This window comes from Quercus robur, chromosome 6, assembly GCF_932294415.1.
Source record: "Quercus robur chromosome 6, dhQueRobu3.1, whole genome shotgun sequence".
NCBI lineage: Eukaryota > Viridiplantae > Streptophyta > Magnoliopsida > Fagales > Fagaceae > Quercus > Quercus robur.
Genome location: NC_065539.1, coordinates 18757435 through 18777354, shown reverse-complemented (window position 1 = coordinate 18777354; position 19920 = coordinate 18757435). Strand labels below are relative to the sequence as shown.

The following is a 19920-nucleotide window of genomic DNA, read 5'->3' as shown; positions in this document are numbered from 1 at the left end:
ACATAATTGATTCTTTTTTTTTCTTTTTGAGAAAGAATAATTAATTCTTTTTTAGAGTAATGTTACAGCAACAAACTTATCTATAATATTTTTACAAACCATTGAGGTACAAATTCTTACTGATTTGCATTTAGACTCGCCACTTACATCATTTTTTTTTACTTACCAATAACCACTCTTCATATCAACAATATGTAAAAAAAAATTTGTAACTAGCATTTTCTTCATGTTAAAGGCCATTAAAAAATTTATAAGTCTAAAATCTAAAACAAAATATACAAGCCCAAAAGAATTAGCATAACAACAAAAATTACCAATAAAAAAATTAAGCCCAATTAACCAATTTTACTCAAAACAAACAACCAACCCATTAAAAAGTTATAAAAAAAAAAAAAAAAATTGTCTTTACCCAGTATCAGACACATGCAAAAATAGAATAAAAAAAATTTCTCAACAATTAAAATGCAGCAGAGCCAGAGATCAGAGCCACCCCCTAAACTCCGAGTTCTGGTTCTCGGAGTTTAACCGTATGACCTAATCAAACTTCTTAGACTACATGGTTTTGTTGTGACATTCAATCCAAACAAAATTTGTAGAACCATTTAACTTTTTTCATGTATTCCAATTTCCAATTTACATTTCTACTTAATTTATAAAAAAATTCCACAGTCCTCTGAAGAATAAAATAATATTTGTATGGTTATTTTGAAGAAAAATAAAGGGAGAGATGAGTAAATATGGGGAGATTTTAAAAGGAAATTAAAAAAATGAGAAAGCTTGTTAGTATTTTTTTAAAAAAAATATTAAGTATCCGTTTGGATACACGTCCATGTCCCAGCATTTGGCATTTTTTTAATCTTTTTTTTTTTTTTTGAGAAGTCGGTTTTCATGTGATTATGCACTGTTCAGTGGATCCCATGCACTGTTCATGGGACCTACAAACCTCTTTTTCAACAAAACTTTCATTAAAAATGGGTCCCACAACACTATTTACACATTTAAAAATTATTTTGCTATAGTGTTTTCAATTTTCAACAAAATAAACAGTATTCAAACAAACCCTAAGCTGAAAGAAATTAATGGAAAAGATAGATCATAATGGAAATATGTAAAGAAATATATATATATATATATATATGTAGTGTCCGTTTGGAAATAACTTATTTAACTGAAACTGAAAACTTTTTACTGAAAATATTATAAATAAAACTAAAAGGTAGCTGAAAGTGTACAGTAGGATCCATAAATAGTATCAAAAAGTATAGTGGGACTTATAATTAGTAACAAAAATAAGCTGAATAGTAAAAAAAACTAACTTTTTAAGCCATGCCAAACACACACGTAATATAAATTTAATGCATGTTCCAACATAGGAAAATAAACCATGCGACACAAAACACAAACATTTGAGTTTCATTTTATAATATTGTTGACATCCTCTGAGATGAAAAGGAACAAATACAAGAAGAAAGAACGCACCAAATAATTCAGAGAATATTCTCACATGGATGATTACAGACTTGCTATAAATTTTGTTCACAGTATGATACACCGCGTTGTGAAATTTCATAATCTAATTTCACAATCTCTCATATATTTGGTTCATGCATGTATAATCTGTAGTACAAAATTTGCTAAAAATTCCGTGTGGCAAGCTATGTTGAATCAAATGGAACCATATTTTCTTTCACTTGTTCTACCTTCTCCTTGAGCATGAACTGGTGCGCCTTCCCAATAGGCTTCACTGGCAAAGGCACTGTTACGATCTTCTGCTCGTGAGTAGCTTTGCCCAGCTCCACTCACCTATTTATAGGTCCATAAATTCAACTAACTGTTAGAAATTTGAACATTAAATGGCAGAATATATGCATACTAATCAAAGTCAGAACAGTAATAGACTATCAATTGATCGGAGTTGCCTTTGCTTTTTACAAGCCCCTGATACCATTTTAGACTAACATCACATAATAATGTCAAACACCTTTTTTCATAACGCAGCATCAATTTAAGATAGTCAGCAGCGGTACCATTACTAATTCAGGGTAGAGACAGAGCTCCCCTCAAGAAACTATTAATATTTCTATTTTAAACAATATTTACTCAAATAATAAGAAATTTCCACGTGTAGCTATCCAAGCAGACCCTTATATTTAATGATTAATCAATATCAATTTAATAATTGACCACGGCTGAATCTAAGAGTTCCAGTTACATAATTGCCCTAGATATCGTAAACTTACAGTTTCCAAGCAGGCAGATAAAATTGCCATGCCAGGCAACGCATCAATTCCATGCTGCATGTAACCAAAAACATGAATAGATATTGTAGAAATCTATATTTGTAAAATAACAAAAATAGGAAACTAAAGGACCATTTAATACTTGTAAGTAAAAGCTAAACAGCTTACCAGGCGTTCCACTCGAGTATTGTAAATGAATCCTCCACAACAAAACAATGAGGATAAAACAATGAATCTGCTCCAAGCCAAATTCAAATGTGTCCAAACATCAATATTCAGATAGTAAAAAGATAGCCAAAAGGATTTATAACATGCAAGTAGGAAGACAGAGATCAATACTTGCTTCAAAAAAGTATTAAAAGGAGTGAAATTACTACTGCATCACATGCAACTTCAGGCCATACAAAGTCGTGAACTAGCCAAAGGTATATTCTCATATTACAAGTTCTAAGCCTTTTTTTTCAGTGAATATGCATGCTCAAAGCATATCAAAATCAGTCTTTAGGTTGGGAAAATGTGCCTACATAACACCAACCGCACATTATGCAGATACCTGCATCACATGCTCTAGTTATTTTACTTCTCATAATTAAGCATGTACTCTTTGTACTTGTCAAATGAAAAAAAAAAAATATATATATATATATATATTTACAGTGGAGCAAGCCATACATGCAGGATGTCACTCCAAACATAGCCCACCCTCTTGTCCCGTCTTCCCTTTGATCTTGCCTATATTCTGCAAATGAACAACAGGACTAGGTTTTTGAAGAACTGAGAGGTTGAACGTGAAAACAATCAAACAGAAACAGAAACTGAACCAAACACATCAGGGGCTTTCAGTCAATATTGTGTACAGCTGCTATTTAGCTCAATAACAAATTTTTACCCTTTGTCTCACCTTTACTTATTGCCATTTTAGAGACAAGTGGCATTGCATAACAAATTTGGAAAGGGTAAACTTGGGTACAATACCTAAAGTTCATTGCATTAACTTCCCCAATTAAATTTAAACACATAGTTTTATTGAATTTAATTGTCCTAGGAAAAAGACAACATTGTTTGTGTTTAATCTCCAGAACTCGTTAAATTGAAATAGGTTTTTCTAACTTGGATGTCTGTTACTTCTGATGTCTGCAAGTCTTCCTTTTTGGATTTCTTGGACAGGATTAGCTTTATTGAGCTTTTTATTATTCTTCCTTTTTTTCTCCCTTATCTTTACCTTGGGTGTAGGGTGGGGGATGTTAACCCCTTGTAGGCTTCCTGTGAATTGGGGTCTCCCATTTTTTTCTTTTTTGACAAAATTACTATCAAGAAATTAATCAGTTGGTTCTTTTTCTTGAATTTAATAGAGATTATTAAAATGTTGATAAATCCAAGAGGGAGAGAGAGAGAGAGAGAGTGGTTCCCTTGATGAAAGAAATATGAGCTTACCACACATTTTTGTTAGAATGAACTGAATGGGCTCATAACCCTCTACTGGAATAGTGATATTAACTTCATAAGGAGTATCACGGGCCTTCTCACCTGAAGAGATAAAAAGGAATAATGTTGAACAATAAGATTAGAAGGTTATGCATTGTAAAGATAGTACTGCAGCAAGAATCCATACATCTCCAATCCACAATCAACACTGTGGGCGACAAAGTTGTAGGAGGTTTCCCTGTTGCCCCTGAGCCTGATAATGAAACCTCCAGGCCATTTTCTGGAAAAACCTGGAAGCAGTGAAATAAATATAGGATATTAGGCAGATATATTACTTAATAACAGGCTTCCCACCAACTGGAACAGCAAGAAGTAGAGTGCATTAATTTTTTTTTTTTTTGGATAAATTAAACATAAAATTGTTTTAAAAAGTAGAGTACCTTAATAATAGGCTTCCGCACCAAATTCGAAAGAGAAGCAATCGCGGTCATATAAAGGGCTACATGAACCTGTTCAGTCCTAAAGCTGTAAAGGGCAATATATTATTCTTAAAATTATTAGGAGGGAAAAAACACTGCTATGTATGAAGCACCAATTCAGTACCACCGATGACAGAAGTTAGAAAAAAAAAACAAAAACAAAAACAAAACAAAAAAAACAAGGCAAAGCAGAACAACTCACAGAAAGATCACACACCTGAAATCATGGTGAGATTTTTCAAATCCCAGTTGAGTCATGCCATTGTAAACCTACAAGTTCATCAAATGTAATTGTTTTTCTTTTCTTTTTGCTGAGTACATCTTCCCTTTGACAATACCAAATAATATACATCACTAAGCATAGCACAGTCTCTTACAATTTCCCATGATCGTGGATGAAAACCAACAGTGAAGCCCTCAAATACCCGTGGACCTGGTCTCTCACATGGAATGGCAAGTTCAACCAAAACTCTGACACAATCAGAAACAACCACAATTATCAAGAAGTTGAAACATCCGATAGGAAATGAGATATAAAATGGAAAGAATTATCCAATGTCTTAAAGCGATATAATAATGATTATTGAAGCAAATGAGTAACTAACACCAGCATTGTAATATCATTAATATCTCTTTTTGACTTATGATACTCATTATATATTATAACTTGAGAAATTTCTCAATTTAACATATTGCTAAATGGTTATTAGTCATTACTTTAATTGGTTTATTTTAAAAAGAGAAACCCTATGGATTTATGTAACTTTTTTATCAAATTTAGGAGGGTGTGCAAACAGGGAATCAGCCTCCTTGTAAGGCTGTCTACCAATCATCTCTCCCAGACCTAGCAAAAGTGGAAGCTTTATGCACTGGGTGAAACTTGAGCTTGCATTTCTATAATTTGGATCTGTTACATCCTGCCCAGGACAGGAATAGTTTAGAGGTTTCCCAGTTGGTTCTGAAATGCCACATCAGTTACAAGAATAATAAGGAGATGACTTCCTATTATAGTGTTAATCTCAGATTGATAAGAAAAGAAGTAGGGAGGAGTGTGATGGTCCCTATAAATAGAGTAGTAGTGTAGTTGTTGTGTGTGAGAATTAGAAGACAAAGCTTGTCTAGTGAGAGAGTTAGAATTCCAAGTTTTGTCTAGTATGTTAATCTGAGAGCACCTCTTGGTGTTTTGTGATTAAGGTTAGTTTATATTTGTGAGAGTTAGTGAGAATCTATGATTGTAATAATCCATATCATTGCTAATGAATTTTTTGTTGGCTTTACTCATATATGTAGGCATAGAGTTTGTTGAACCACGTTAACTGGTGTGTTTTTTGTGGAGTTGGAATTGTACTTTTTTTTCTTCTTGTTCTTAACAAATTGGTATCAGAACTATTGGTTTGTTCTCCTGGAGATGGCAAACACAAAGTTTGAGGTGAAGCCCTCCTATGGGAAAAATAATTTTAGCTTTGGCAAAGCACTATCAAAGATATCTTGATGCAATCAGGATTGATTAAGGCATTGTATGAGAAGTTGACAAAGCCAGCCACTATGTCCAATGATGAATGAGCAAAACTTGGATACTTTCCCTTGAGTCTTGTCCCAAAGGTAAAATTATAGCATGTGAAACTTCTCCCCAAGAACCGCTTACAAATTGTTTGTACTTGATAAAAGAGTTAGTGTTATTTGCGCATGGAGAGAGGAACTAAGATTAGAATCATCAGAATGCTTTTAATATATTGACTACTTAGTTGTCGGGCATGGAGGCTAAAATTGAGGAGGAGGATCAAGCCTTATTGCGTTTAACCTCATTCCACCTTTGTATGATAATCTAGTCATTACATTGTTTGTCGATAAGGAGGCACTCAAGTTAAAAAGAGGTGATATCAGTTCTCCTAGAGAAGTTCAAGAAGAACAATTCAGAAGTTGGGGAGTCCAAATCAAGTCATGGTAGGAATATGTCACGCGACTTGGGGAGAATTTTGACAGAAATAATTCGAGATCAAAATCTAGACCAAAGAAGGATATAAATGGCATGGAGTGCTATTATTATCATGAGATGGGACATTATCAATATCAATGCAAGAAATTGAGAGCTGAGTTAGGGAGATTCAAGTAAAGTTGTGATAGTCATAAGTTTGTAGATGCAATGATTAGTACAGAATATAGTGAAGATGAAGACAGTGGTGATGTTTTTATGGTTAATTAAGGTGGATTCAACATAAAAAGGGTTATATATTTTTCTTGTTGCTTTCATATATGTTGGAATAAAGTTTGGTTGGACATGAACAAGGCTTGTAATAAAGGTTTGTTACATTGACTAATAATATGGAACACAAAATTATAGGTACAAGTATGGTAAAAATTAGAATGTTTGATAGGAATGTGAAAACTTTGGGTTATGTCAGACATGTGCCCCAACTTCAAAGAAATTTAATTTCTTTAGTCTTGCTAGATTCTGCAAGAGGTGGAATTATAAAAGTTATTAAAAGTACTTTGGTGGTGATGAAGGGAGATAAGACTTTCAAGAATTTGTACAAGTTGATTAGTGATACAATTAAAGGTGTACCACATGGTTGAGTGCATAAAAGAGCAAAAGGTAGGAAAGAGCTTTTGGGCTGAAATAGGCACTAGTGCAAATACCTCATGGGCTGAAGCTGAAGACTTGTCAAATCTTTTCCACACAAAGTAGTTTATAGGTTTCGTGGTTGGTTTTTGAATCCCTTATCGGTTAGAAGAATAATAAAGAGATGAGTTCCTATTAAAGTGCTAATCCTTATTGATTAAAAAATAATAAAATAATAGAATAGTTTAATAAAATTAGAGGGTGTGATAGTCACTGTAAATAGAGTGGTGGTGAAGTCTTTGTGTGTTTGAGAGTTGGAAGACAAAGTTTTGTTGTCTAGTATATTTGTGTGTGAGCACTTTAGAGTGTATTGGGAATTTGAGTTAATTTATGTTTGTGAGTGTTGTTGTAATCCTTATCATTGAATGAGGTTTTTTGGGCTGCCATTACTCGTGGATGTAGGCATACATTTTACCAAAGCATGTTCAATTCCATGTCTTGCGTTGCTTGCCTTTTATTGTTTTGTGTGCTTTTCACAACAGCAAACAAGTATACTTAACATGTCTTGATACTTTGTTTTCCAATGCATTCGTTTTTGGTAAAGATGGAATCATAAAAGCTTTAGCAATCAAGAATATGTCTCCCCTAGTCAGAGTTACATACTTTCTGCAAATAGCACTCATTACTTTCAAATAAAGAGGCCTTTAAGATCCCCATAATCATGCATCTTCAGCATATCAAGTCCAAAGTGCAAGCATTTGTAACATAGAGGTAGCAGTTCACTGAATTATATATCAAGAATCAACACTAAATAACAGGTAAAGAAGAAGAAAAAGATGATGAATATAACAAAACTCAAGGTACAGTGTAGAAGACCTGCAAGTCGACTCATAAGTAACATTGCATATGCATCCAAGCCCACCTGAGATGAGACAACAAAGATAAATGCATGGGCCTTAAGTTACTTATATGTATGAATCTTATATTTACAGAGGCAACATAAATTTAGAGGTACAGAAGCAATATAACATGTATAAAAAAATGAAAAATTGTATATTGTAGAAAGCAAAACAAAGATTGCACCAAAATGAAATGATCCAATAACTTAAAGCAACCTGTCCCCTATCTTTCAGGATCAGAAATTCATATATAATACATGTTGAACAAAAATATTAAGTGGTGATATATCATCGCATGGCATGCAAAAGATTTCAAGGGGAAAATTCATCATAAAAGTATGGTTGCAACATGCCATTCAAGCTTATCAAATAGAATAATGAACCAGTCACAAATAGGGCCCATATCATCAATTTCACTTAAGAAGATGTGCTTTATAACCAACATCAAGTTCTTTGGCATATACGGCTAAAAGAAACAACCAATATAGGTTGATAAAAATACAGAAGCTAGCTAACTTGCTGTTGCCCAGGTGGTAAAATGTTTTTAGAAAAGACAAATAATACCTTACCAATAATGTGCCACATACAAAGCTTGTCTTACTATTCTAACTTTTTATAAGTCCTTCTATAGAATTTCTAATTTGATCAATTTAATTATTCTATTAGATATCATGAACTTGCAAATCAATTCTGCTACAAACAACTAGACATAGGGTTATCAACATTACAGAAATTCATGAATTATCACATATTAATGAGGTCACGTCTCCTTGTGTAAGAAGCAACTACACATTGAAACTTGGAAATGAAGAGCTCACAGACCTTTACATTCTCCATTTAAACAACTTCCACATATAATATTTACCTGAAATTATACAAAAGAATACACTGAGGGAGTGGGTAGAACAAGAGAGTTTGACCAAAAGAAATGGGAACTTACAGAATTCTATGAATTTACCAACATAAAAGAATAGTTTAAATAAAACCAACCTGAGCTGTACGTCCCATTTTGTCATAACTCTGCTCACAATTCATCAGGTCACCATTGAAAAAGTCCTAGATATACAGAGAAATAATGATAAATAAGACAATCATGTTTACAAATTTGGCAACTTATCCATGAAGACATTAGGTCTAAATTTCTAACAAGAACAGTGTGAAAACTTCAACAAGAATAGTTTAATCTGGAAACCATTACAGAAATGTCTGACTTCCTTCTGCTTGTAAGCCAAGAGTGTGAAGGCACAATATGCTAAAGAAAGAGAGAGTGGAGAAGAGGTGATAACAGTCTAAAAAACAAACCAAAAGTAGTCATTACCATTCAAATCATATAAAATATTTCTTATTGCAATTGGGTTCATGGAACTTTAGCTGCTATACTATTAGAATTCTGGAGCTCTGCTGTGCTCTATGAGCAGGAGCCAAGCAGGCTCCTATATCATAATATTGATAATTTTACTGAAAAAGTAAAGATGTGCAATCCTTTTTGCAGTTCTGCTTCTTCTGTTGTTGATTCTTTTACAGATTCAACATCAACTTGATAGTCATCTTAACCACCCTCCCCCACCACAGGAAATAAATAAATAAATACAGTGACAATCTGGTACAGCTCTTTCCCACAGTAGAAAACGAATTGCAATGCACAGAAAGTGCTACATACATTACTCATGCTTATAATTACAAGGTTTCTCAAAATGCTGTTCAGGTTGAAATACAGCTTACTTGAACAAAGTCAACTTTCCCCGAACTAGTAACGAAGTAGTTGAGCTTATCAAATCGGCCAAAATCTACATATCCCTGCATAAGTATAAGCACATTCACACCATGTGAATCATATTTGTTAAAGAGAAGAATATGCAGGAAGTTTTTATTTTTGTGTGTGTATAAGTAAAGAAAATGCAGGAAGCATACAGTGACAAAGAATTTCTTTTTCCTTTTTCACCATATAGCAATTCATAAGCGCACACAACTCTGATATTATCTAACATTACAATATATATGATCTCACGGTACAATATATATGATCCTCATGAATGATTCTTAAACTGTCAACGAGCTCTAGCTCAACTAGCACTTCCTCCTTCCATAAAAATGGGACGGAGTGTACGATCATGAGTACATAACTCACAGCTTGTGTAATTTTCTAATACAGAAAAAATGAATGATATTTTAAACCAATCAATTTTACTTGAACAAAAGGCCATGACACAATGGAACAAGATGCAGTTGTTACAAGGATTTATATGAATGGACTGAAAAGACTCATATTTATGCATCTTTATCAATGTCAAGTGTGCAGAAAAGCCAAGTCTCATGCATCACAGCTTATATTATTCCCCTTGTCACATTTAGACTAACAAAAATGGACTATTTATGCAGGGGGCACCTGTCTTCTATATTTATCATCCATGCTTGAAATAAAGCTAATCCAATCAACCTAGAAACTGAATTTCCCTTTTCAATTATCTATTTGAATATATTCATGTGTGTATTTAAATCATGTAATTTCAGTTTAATTAAGAGTACTATGTCATGGCATTGATTTTCTTGTCATACTTAAGATTCATCCTCATATGCATGAATTATGCATGTTGTTAAGTACTAAATACAACAAGACTGAATATAAAGTTTCTAATTATTCACCGATTAACTAGGGAATGAACAGAATCACGACTAAGTACAGTGCAAAAACTTAATCACCACTCAATTGTAGAAGCAATTAATATCTTGTGAGTCAAGCAAAATTTGAAGAAATTGAACTGACTTAATAATGAAAATTTAATGTAATTCTTCTTCTGTTAGCTATCAGTTTCCTGAGCATCGGTTGTAAGCTTGGAATAAATGGGTTAGGCCAGGTGCCTTAAGTTCAAGCGGTAATCAACCACAACATGCTATGAAATTATTTCCAGACTGAAATCATAAGTATTTGCATTAAGTGAATAAAAACATATACTGTAACATAAAAATAAAATAAAATTGACAAAATGGAAACATAAGGATAGAGTATTTCAGAACGTGGTAGTAAGGACTACCTTTTGTGATCTACTCTCCACATCTTTGCAAAATCGAACCACCAAGTCAGAGTCCTGCTGCGGGACAAACACAAAATGTAAAACCCTCCAGAATCGAAAATCTATGGTCCATTCATTCAGATATCGTAACACATTACCTTCCCTTCATATTGAAAAACCTGCCCAACCCAGCCACTCTGATAATTAACAGCTCAAGAGAAAACAACTTTATCACACACTTTCATCTCTAGTGGATACATAGCATTAGCTAAAACCAGTTCATCAATAATAGTGGACCTAAACAAAGCTCGTCTTAAAACAATTCACATATAATTTTATTGATACTTAAAATGTATGCAGGATACGAAATCGAGAATGTGACTAGAGTTATCAAGAACGTAGCAATTGGAACTCGGTACAGCAACCGAGGCAGTCCCGAGTGCCTGTAAAAGAACAGCTGAAACCAAATGAAGATTGTATATCAGACACAACAAAGAGAAGCATATCTCAATAATAATATTAATAAGAAAAAAATAGCAAAGATTTCACGTACTTGTGCTGATTATGAGTAACCAAGATAGATAATGCATGTCTAGAAAATCCACTTGGTGAGCTGAGAAAAAAGAAGTATAGAATAAGAAAACCTAAATTGGCTTTAGAGAGATTATCGCTACTGAAACTTCAATAGATTGCAGTTCTCTGAATCGTAACAAGAAGAATTGTGCATTATTAGCATTTGGATTATGAATTGAAACCCCAAATACCTGGAAAGTATCGAGTGGCTTTTACCCTTTTGCTTTTGGCTGAGATCAATCAAGAAACCAGCTCCGGTATTGAAAAATGTGTTGCGACTGCCCAGCTTTCTCTTAGCTTGACCGGGATCATTAATGCCAAAAATACCCTTGCGATTACGCGATGCATTTTTCTGTTGGCTCCCGCCAGCACCGCCAAGTAAACAGAATTAATTAATGCCAATTATGCGATGCATTTTTTTTTTTTTTTTTTTAAGCTGAAAGAACAGAATTAGGTAAAGTTCATCAAAAATAACAGAATTAGGTAAATTTATGTATTAAATTTCGGCAAAATTTGACAAAAAGCATGTTTTGAAGAAAAAACTTAGAAAAGTAGCTCATAGGCGAAGTTAATTAGTTAAGTAAATTATTTTTGAAACTCGAGTTTGTTAAACTCAAGTTTCAATCAATATTAGTGCATATGACTTGGAACTCAAGTTTGACAAACTTGAGTTCCAAAAATAGTTTATTTAACTAATTAACTTCAGCCGCATGCTATTTATCAAAAAAATTTCTAAAATGGTACTTGTGGGGATAAATGAGCCGAGTAGGAATATTGGGCAATGGGCCATGCTCGAGGATGTAGGGTAGCTTGAGGAGGGTTGAACGGTAAGATAAGCTTATAGAGCAAAGGGACGAGGACAAGGACAAGTAGTGACGAACAAAAGTTGTCTCTCGAGGATCCTAACTTCCTCGAGAAACATTGTGGGGGGTGAAGCTCAGTTGCCTAGAGGATACTGTGCAAGAGGGAACTATGTTTCTAAGGATAAGTTTCAGATAAAAGAATTCATAGTGAACCAGGAAATATCGGAGAAAAATGCTGCCACCATCACATTAAATGCTCTACACCTAACCAACTGACCGCATTTATGTGGAAATGATGCATGAATAGTTATATTGAGCCATATAGCTACACACAAAGGTCTTAATGGGACAAGCATCTAGAAGATCACTTATACAATCAACAGATAGAAGGCTAGGATTGAAGATGAATTAGACTATATAAAAAAAGACCCTTGTGAGAAATGGGCATGCAATCATTGGAAGAGAAAAAGAAAACAAAGAGAACATCTTGTACTTAAAAAAACTTAAGAGAATATAAGAACACTTCAACCTTGGACTTGACTGAGGAGTATTATTCATTTCAAACTGTATTTTCTTATCCTTCTAGTGCAAATCCACTCTCTTGTGGCCCGTACATAGTTTGCTAAGTCTTACCTGTAAAATCCACTCTCTAACAAATATATTGTTTTGGGTTTTGTGGGGACCGACCCAAAATAACAGGCTGGCTAGGCCCAGGCCCGTCCGAGGACGCGGCCTGTCCGAGGAGTCAGCGTAGCCCAAAACAATCCTTATTCCAGCCCACTGGGGCAAAGAGAACATGTCAGAGGAGTAATTTCTCCTCAGATAATGTAAAATCTGGAGCAAAGGTACATCTAAGCCACTATAGTCCATCTTCCAAATACGTAAAAAGGAAGGAAACTCAAAATATCTCAGTAAAAGCTGCCACCACCACATTAAATGCATTACAACTACTCTCCAGGCCGCATTAATGAGGAGAAAACCCCTGAACAGTGTTACCTTGACAACCGCAACTCACAAAGAATTGAGAGGGGTGTCTGATGGGATAGGTGCTCAAGTGGGGGTTTGGATGATCAATAAGTGTAAAGCCTAGATGACTGGAAATGGCCTTTATAATATGTAAAGGTCCCCCAAGAGAGAGGGACGGGAAAAAAAAGAGGAGAATACTGTAGAGGAGTTTTACTGCATTGATCTGCATCTATTAATCAAGTTTTTAGCCTGATCATTTCTGGAGGCCTTTCTACACAGTGGCATTTTCGTTCTTGTTTGTGTATTCCCTTAACCCATGCATCAAACTATTCAAACTAACTGAAACCGAGTTCTTTAACCCATACTCTACCAAAATTCATTGTGTGGGACCTTTTGGACCAAGACTTAAGCGACAAGAATTGGGTCACCAAATTGTTCACTTACAATTGGCGCCGTCTGTGGGAAGAACTTAAGTATCAGTAGGCACAACGGTTAAGCATAGCAAGACTGGGTCCACACCAGGAGAATCCCCACCAAACTAACCCTCAACAAACAGAACCTATTGAATCTCAACGGCAAAATAATCCTTCCAACCCAGGCAACAGAAGGAATCATGAGGGAAGCGTACATACTGCCCAGACAAGCCAAAGTCATACCCAAATAAGTAGTCACGTATCTCAAAGGCGAAACAACCATCAGGCTATGCAGCGAGAGATAGATGACCTGAAAAGAAAGTTACGACGTGCGTAGCGAAAGCGATCTCCCTCTAGCTCAAATGCATCCTCTAACGAGGAGGACGTGAGTTATCGACAGAGGTCGAGAACACCCCCAAGTGAGACCTTTTCTTACGAGAAGGAGTCTCGCCCTGCACAAAGGTATGAGAGCCCATCTAGCAAGGGATTGGGTAATGACGCCATGAACAAGGTATTGGATCAGATCTCCAGATCACCCTTAGCGCACAGGATTGAAGGGGCTAAATTACCCCGACATTTTAATCAACCAACGTTTGCCATCTACAACGACCGAGCAGACCCAGTGGAGCACGTGAGCCAGTTTAACCAAAGAATGGCCATCTACTCCCAAAATGAGGCTCTGATGTGCAAAGTTTTCCTGTCCAGCTTTGGGGCCAATGGCAATGAGATGGTTCAACAGCCTAAAGACAAATTCCATAGGCTCTTATAAGCAGCTCACTCAGGCTTTTTGTTCTCGCTTTATTACAAATAGCAGAGTCCCACGACCCCTAAGTTCGTTATTATCCTTGTCCATGCACGAGAAAGAGACCCTAAAAGCATACTCAGATAGGTATTGGGAGATGTATAATAAGTTGGATGAGAACCACAATGATGTCGCTATCAGCACATTCAAAAGCGGTCTCCCTACCGAGCATGGCTTAAGGAAGTCTCTCACTGGTAAACTCGTTGCCAACGTTCATCAGTTGATGGATAGGATTGACAAGTATAAAAGGGTGGAAGAAGATCAGCTACAAGGAAAAGGAAATGAGAAGATCATTCCCCTCAAAGGGAATGATTTCAGGTCGGAACGATATAACCCTAACCAACCGAGGAGAGATTTTTCGAGACAGGCTGGACAAAGCAACATGCAAACAGTTAATGCCGTATTCAGAGAGCCAGTACAACAAGTTCTGGAGAAAGTGAAGAACGAACCCTTCTTCAGATGGCCGGGAAAAATGGCTGGGGACCCTGCGAAACGCAACCAGAACCTGTATTGTCACTATCATCAGGACCATGGGCATATCACTGAGGACTGTAGGAATCTATGGAATCACCTAGATCAGCTGGTCCGAGAAGGAAAGTTATGTCACCTTTTACACCCCTCAAGCGGTCATCTGGGCTAGGCAATGCAAGAGCCTCGAAAAGATGTATCATTAAGACTTCCCACGGGGACGATACACGTCATCCTCGCCGCTCTAGGAAGAACCAGGTCATTTCCTTCCAGGGTGCTGTCTGTGGCTCGACTCTCCGCCGAGGATAGGGAAAGAGAATCTAAAAGGTCTAAAAAGGGAAGCTCTTTAATATTGGGATTCTTAGACGAGGATAAAAGGGGAACTATCGAACCTCATGACGATGTCTTAGTGGTTACGCTGAGAATCGGGGGTTTCGATGTGAGGAGGGTATTGGTAGACCCGGGCAGCGCAGTAGAGGTAATGTACCCTGATCTATACAAGGGGCTGAACTTAAGACCGGAGGATTTAACGGCTTATGACTCTCCCCTTATCAGCTTCGAAGGGAAGACTGTTGTACCAAAAGGGCAGATCAGATTACCCATACAGACCGGGTCAGAGGTGATAGAGGTGGACTTTATCGTGGTCGATGCTTACTCGCCCTACGCAGCGATAGTAGCCAGTCCATGGATCCATGCCCTAGTGGTCATATCTTCTACGCTTCATCAAAAGGTAAAATAACCATCCGGAGGCCGAGTGGAAGAGATTCATGGAGATCAAGCCATGGCTAGGCAATGTATGGTGGCTGCCATCTCATGCCAGTCCAATGCTAAGTCCTCAGCTTCTGAAAACTTATAGCAATCAACCACCTCGGCAGGGCAAATCAGTGGGCTAGCCGAAGAGATAAGGTGTGAAAGTCTGGAAAAGTTTACCGTTGAAAACGATACAGAGAGATTTTTCCAGATTGGCTCAGAGTTACCTCCTCAAGAAAAATAGGAACTGGTCGGATTTCTGAGGAAAAACGTTGTCGTATTTGCATGGGACGCGTATAATGCCCCGAGGGTTGACCCTAGTCTCATTTGTCACCACTTGAATGTTAATCCATCTTCCATTCCAAAGAAGCAACCATCCCGACATCCCTCGAAAGAACATGCCAGTGCCGTTAGAGACGAAGTGACAAAGCTAAAGAAGGCAGGGGCTATCAAAGAAGTCTTTTACCCCGAATGGCTGGCAAATACGGTGGTGGTAAGGAAGAAAACGGGGAAGTGGCGAGTCTGCGTGGACTTCACAGACTTGAACAAGGCATGCCCAAAAGACCCATTCTCGTTACCTAGAATAGACCGACTGGTAGATGCGACTGTAGGCCACCCTCGAATGAGCTTCCTAGACGCCTTCCAGGGCTATCATCAGATACCACTGGCACTAGAGGATCAGGAGAAAACGGCGTTCATGACACCCATCGGAAACTACCACTATAAGGTGATGCCTTTCGGACTAATGAACGCAGGGTCAACCTACCAAAGGATGATGACCAAAATGTTCGAACTTCAGCTAGGCAAGGTTATTGAAGTCTACATAGACGATATGGTGGTAAAAAGCAAGGTAGTATCCGAGCACATGAAAAACCTGGAGATCATCTTTGGCATCTTAAGGGAACATAAGTTGCGGCTCAATGCTTCCAAGTGTTCATTTAGGGTCGGATCTGGGAAATTCCTAGGCTATATGGTAACTCACAGAGGAATAGAGGTAAGCCCAGATCAAATCAAGGCGATTAATAGCCTACAGACTCCTCGGAATCCGAAAGAAGTGCAGAAACTCACTGGCATGATCGCAGCGTTGAACCGGTTCATATCACGATCTGCAGACCGATGCCGACCTTTCTACCTCTTAATAAATAAGTGGAAAGGGTTTGAGTGGTCGGAGGATTGTGTCCTGGCCTTCCAGCAACTCAAAGAATACTTGTCGCGACCACCCATCATGTCTAGCCCTGAGGCGGACGAGGTACTGTTTGCATACATAGCAGTAGCCCCTCATGCTGTAAGTTTGGTACTAATACGGGATGACAATGGAATACAGCGACCAGTGTACTATGTAAGTAAATCATTACATGAGACTGAAGTGCGCTACTTACCATTGGAGAAAGCAATTCTGGTGGTGGTGCATGCTACGCGAAAACTCCCTCATTACTTTCAGGCACACATGATCATTGTTCTAACCCAGCTTCCCCTTCGATCGGTGCTACGAAGCGCCGATTACACGGGAAGAATCGCCATGTGGAGCGCGCTCTTGAGTGCTTTTGACATTAAATACATGCCTAGGTCCTCTGTAAAGGGTCAAGTCCTCGCGGATCTAGTCGTAGAATTCGCTGAGCCTTCTGTGGAAACAATAACACCAAAGGAAAACATGGATGGAAAATCGGTTGGCACAATCTCGACTTAAGAAACCTCGTGTTGGAAGGTCTATGTGGACGGCACAGCCAACCAAAAAGGATTTGGGATCGGGCTAGTTCTGATATCGCCCGAAAATATTACCATTGAAAAATCGATAAGATTGGGGTTCTCAGCTACGAACAACGAAGCCGAGTACGAGGCCTTGCTTCAAGGAATGATGATGGTTCAAAAATTGGGCGGAAAGGCAATGGAAGCGTTCTCGGACTCCAAATTGGTCGTTGGCCAAGTGATGGGTGAGTTAGAAGCTAGAGATGCTAGAATGCAAGAGTATCTCGGTCGAGTCAAATGCCTACAGTCAAACTTTGAATCCTTTAACCTGACGCATGTTTCTAGAAGTGGGAACGCACATGCGGATTCGCTGGCCACTCTTGCCATGTCCTCTGCACATGATCTGCCACGAATGATCCTTGTTGAGGATTTATGCCAGACAAGTTCAACCGGAAGAGACACAACCCGGATCCATCAGATTAGAAAGAGTCCCAGCTGGATGGATCCTATAATGAACTTCCTCAAAGACGATATGTTACCAGAAGGAAAACTAGAGGCCGAGAAGATACGGAGGAATGCTCCTCGGTTCTGGTTGTCAGAAGACCACAAGCTATACCGGCGTTCCTATTCTGGCCCATACCTATTATGTATACACCCAGAGGAATCCGAGTCCTTGCTCGAAGAACTACATGAGGGGATTTGTGGAAGTCACACAGGAGGAAGATCACTGGCGTATAGGGCACTCACCCAAGGGTATTGGTAGTTGAACATGCAGAGAGAGGCCCAAGAATATGCAAAGAAGTGCGATCAATGCCAGAGATTTGCCCCAAATATCCACCAACCGGGGGGAGTCCTTAACCCCCTATCCAGCCCCTGGCCGTTTGCTCAATGGGATCTTGATATTGTCGTCCCTTTCCCTAAAGCAGCAGGGAATAAGCGGTACATAATAGTCGGCACCAATTATTTCACCAAATGGGTAGAGGCTAAACCTTTAGCCAACATCAGGGACGTGGATGCCAAGAAATTCATTTGGAAAAACATTATTACGCGTTTCGGAACTCCCCACACCCTCATCTCGGACAACGGTCTTCAGTTTGATAGTAAAAACTTCAGGGAATACTGAATCGACTTTGGGATCACAAACCGATATTCCACTCCTACATACCCCCAAGGAAACGAGCAAGCCGAGGCCGTAAACAAGGTCATAGTGAGTGGGCTGAAAAAGAAGTTGGATGATGCAAAGGGGAAATGGGTGGAAGAGCTCCCCCACATTTTATGGACCTATTAGACGACGCCGCGACGGTCAAGAGGCGAAACTCCTTTTTCAATGACTTATGGGGCCAAAGCCGTACTCCCAATCGAGAACAGCTTCCCCACGTTGAAGTTTGGCACTTTTACCCTAAAAAACAATGACGAGTTACTGGGAAAAAGTCTAGACTTAGCTGTGGAAAAAAGAGAAAAAACAATGATCCATATGGCCTGTTATCACCAGAAGCTAAAGCAGGGATATGATGTTAATGTAAAGCTGTGACTTTCGAGTCCAGGCGACTTCGTGATAAGGAAGATTCTCGGCAGCGCTAAGAACCCTTCCTGAGGCAAGCTGGGACCCAACTGGGAAGGACCGTATCGCATCACATCTGTGGCCGGAATAGGTACTTATTACTTAGAAGACTTAGATGAAAAAACTGTACCTCGCCCATGGAATGTAAATAATCTAAGAAGATATTATTATTAATGAAAACGGCTCTGCGTATGTTTTGTTTCATGATCATTGCATACCCATTGGTCCATTTCCATCTATCCAAGTTTTGAACAGAACCTAAGTCCTGCATGGCTCTTCGGACCACAGACTTAGAGGAAATTAATAACTTATGGCTTCTATCCAAGTTTTAAACAGAACCTAAGTCCTGCATGGCTCTTCGGACCACAGACTTAGGGGAAATTAATAACTTGAGGCATCTATCCAAGTTTTAAACAGAACCTAAGTCCTACATGGCTTTTTGGACCACAGACTTAGGGGAAATTAATAACTTATGGCTTCTATCTAAGTTTTAAACAGAACTTAAGTCATGCATGGCTCTTCAGACCACAAACTTAGGGAAAATTAATAACTTATGGCTTCTATCCAAGTTTTAAACAGAACCTAAATCCTGCATGGCTCTTCGGACCACATACTTAGGGGAAATTAACAACCCTGTGCGATTTTAAGGTACGTTCGTAGTTTAGTATAATTGCATCTACTGTTCTAAGTTCGCCATACGACACTGCCTTTTCTCATTCGTTTATATTTGTGTATATTGTTGCAAACATTAACTAGAGGAACAGTATTAACTTTGAACAAAATAATGAAATTATATCAACATCAGTCATAAATACCAAAAGAGAAATGGAAAAAAGAACATTCTATATTAATAAGCCGATATCAATACAAAGGGAAGTCTTTACAAAAGAACAAAAAATAAGACAACTCCCGTTCTAAAGAAAATACAGTAATAAAAACCCTAAGAAGCTAAGCCTCAGTAGGAGGATTCTCTTTCTGCTCTGGCTAAGGAAGAGGATTCTCTTTCTGCTCTAGCTGAGGAGGAACCTCTTTGGCTTGGGAATCTGCCCCAAGACCCTCCTTGGCCTTATCAAGCAAAGGGATGGCATCAGGAATAACCAGGGTCTGCTCAGAAGCTTCAGGGGCATCGTCAGGGATCTCTCAGATCTCAGGAGGGAAGAAGACCTTCTCGGGCAACCTCAAGGCCGAGTCTGCAGGAACCCCTGCAGCATCGAGGGCATAAGCCCATGAGATGCTGCAGTAATCCCTGCATACCTCTGGAAGCTCCTCAAAAAGCCTGGCTTC

At 38.1% G+C, this 19920-nt stretch overlaps 2 protein-coding genes across 4 annotated transcripts; one reads left to right on the top strand and one right to left on the bottom strand.

Annotated features, from left to right (window-relative positions):
• Positions 1–1394: 1394 nt before the first annotated feature.
• LOC126733111 (uncharacterized) lies at positions 1395–11578 on the bottom strand. Of its 3 annotated transcripts, none has more exons than XM_050436295.1 (18): positions 11379–11573; positions 11168–11227; positions 10980–11071; positions 10773–10811; positions 10636–10692; positions 9326–9400; positions 8594–8659; positions 8426–8468; positions 7581–7626; positions 4522–4615; positions 4362–4414; positions 4106–4190; positions 3853–3955; positions 3675–3767; positions 2913–2979; positions 2409–2475; positions 2241–2294; positions 1395–1803 (listed from the first exon to the last, which is right to left on the bottom strand). In XM_050436295.1, exons 2-18 carry the CDS (start codon positions 11202–11204, stop codon positions 1666–1668), a joined length of 1209 nt encoding a protein of 402 aa, XP_050292252.1. In that variant the 5' UTR covers positions 11205–11227; positions 11379–11573; the 3' UTR covers positions 1395–1665. The 3 variants fall into 3 exon arrangements, with proteins under 3 accessions (XP_050292252.1, XP_050292253.1, XP_050292254.1); XM_050436296.1 differs by having other exon boundaries at positions 10636–10689; positions 11379–11572; XM_050436297.1 differs by lacking the exon at positions 2913–2979 and having other exon boundaries at positions 11379–11578.
• Positions 11579–14814: 3236 nt separating this feature from the next.
• Positions 14815–17838, top strand: LOC126689941 (uncharacterized). The gene is made up of 4 exons (XM_050385095.1): positions 14815–15369; positions 16036–17055; positions 17187–17320; positions 17421–17838. Exons 1-4 carry the CDS (start codon positions 14815–14817, stop codon positions 17836–17838), a joined length of 2127 nt encoding a protein of 708 aa, XP_050241052.1.
• Positions 17839–19920: the final 2082 nt, after the last annotated feature.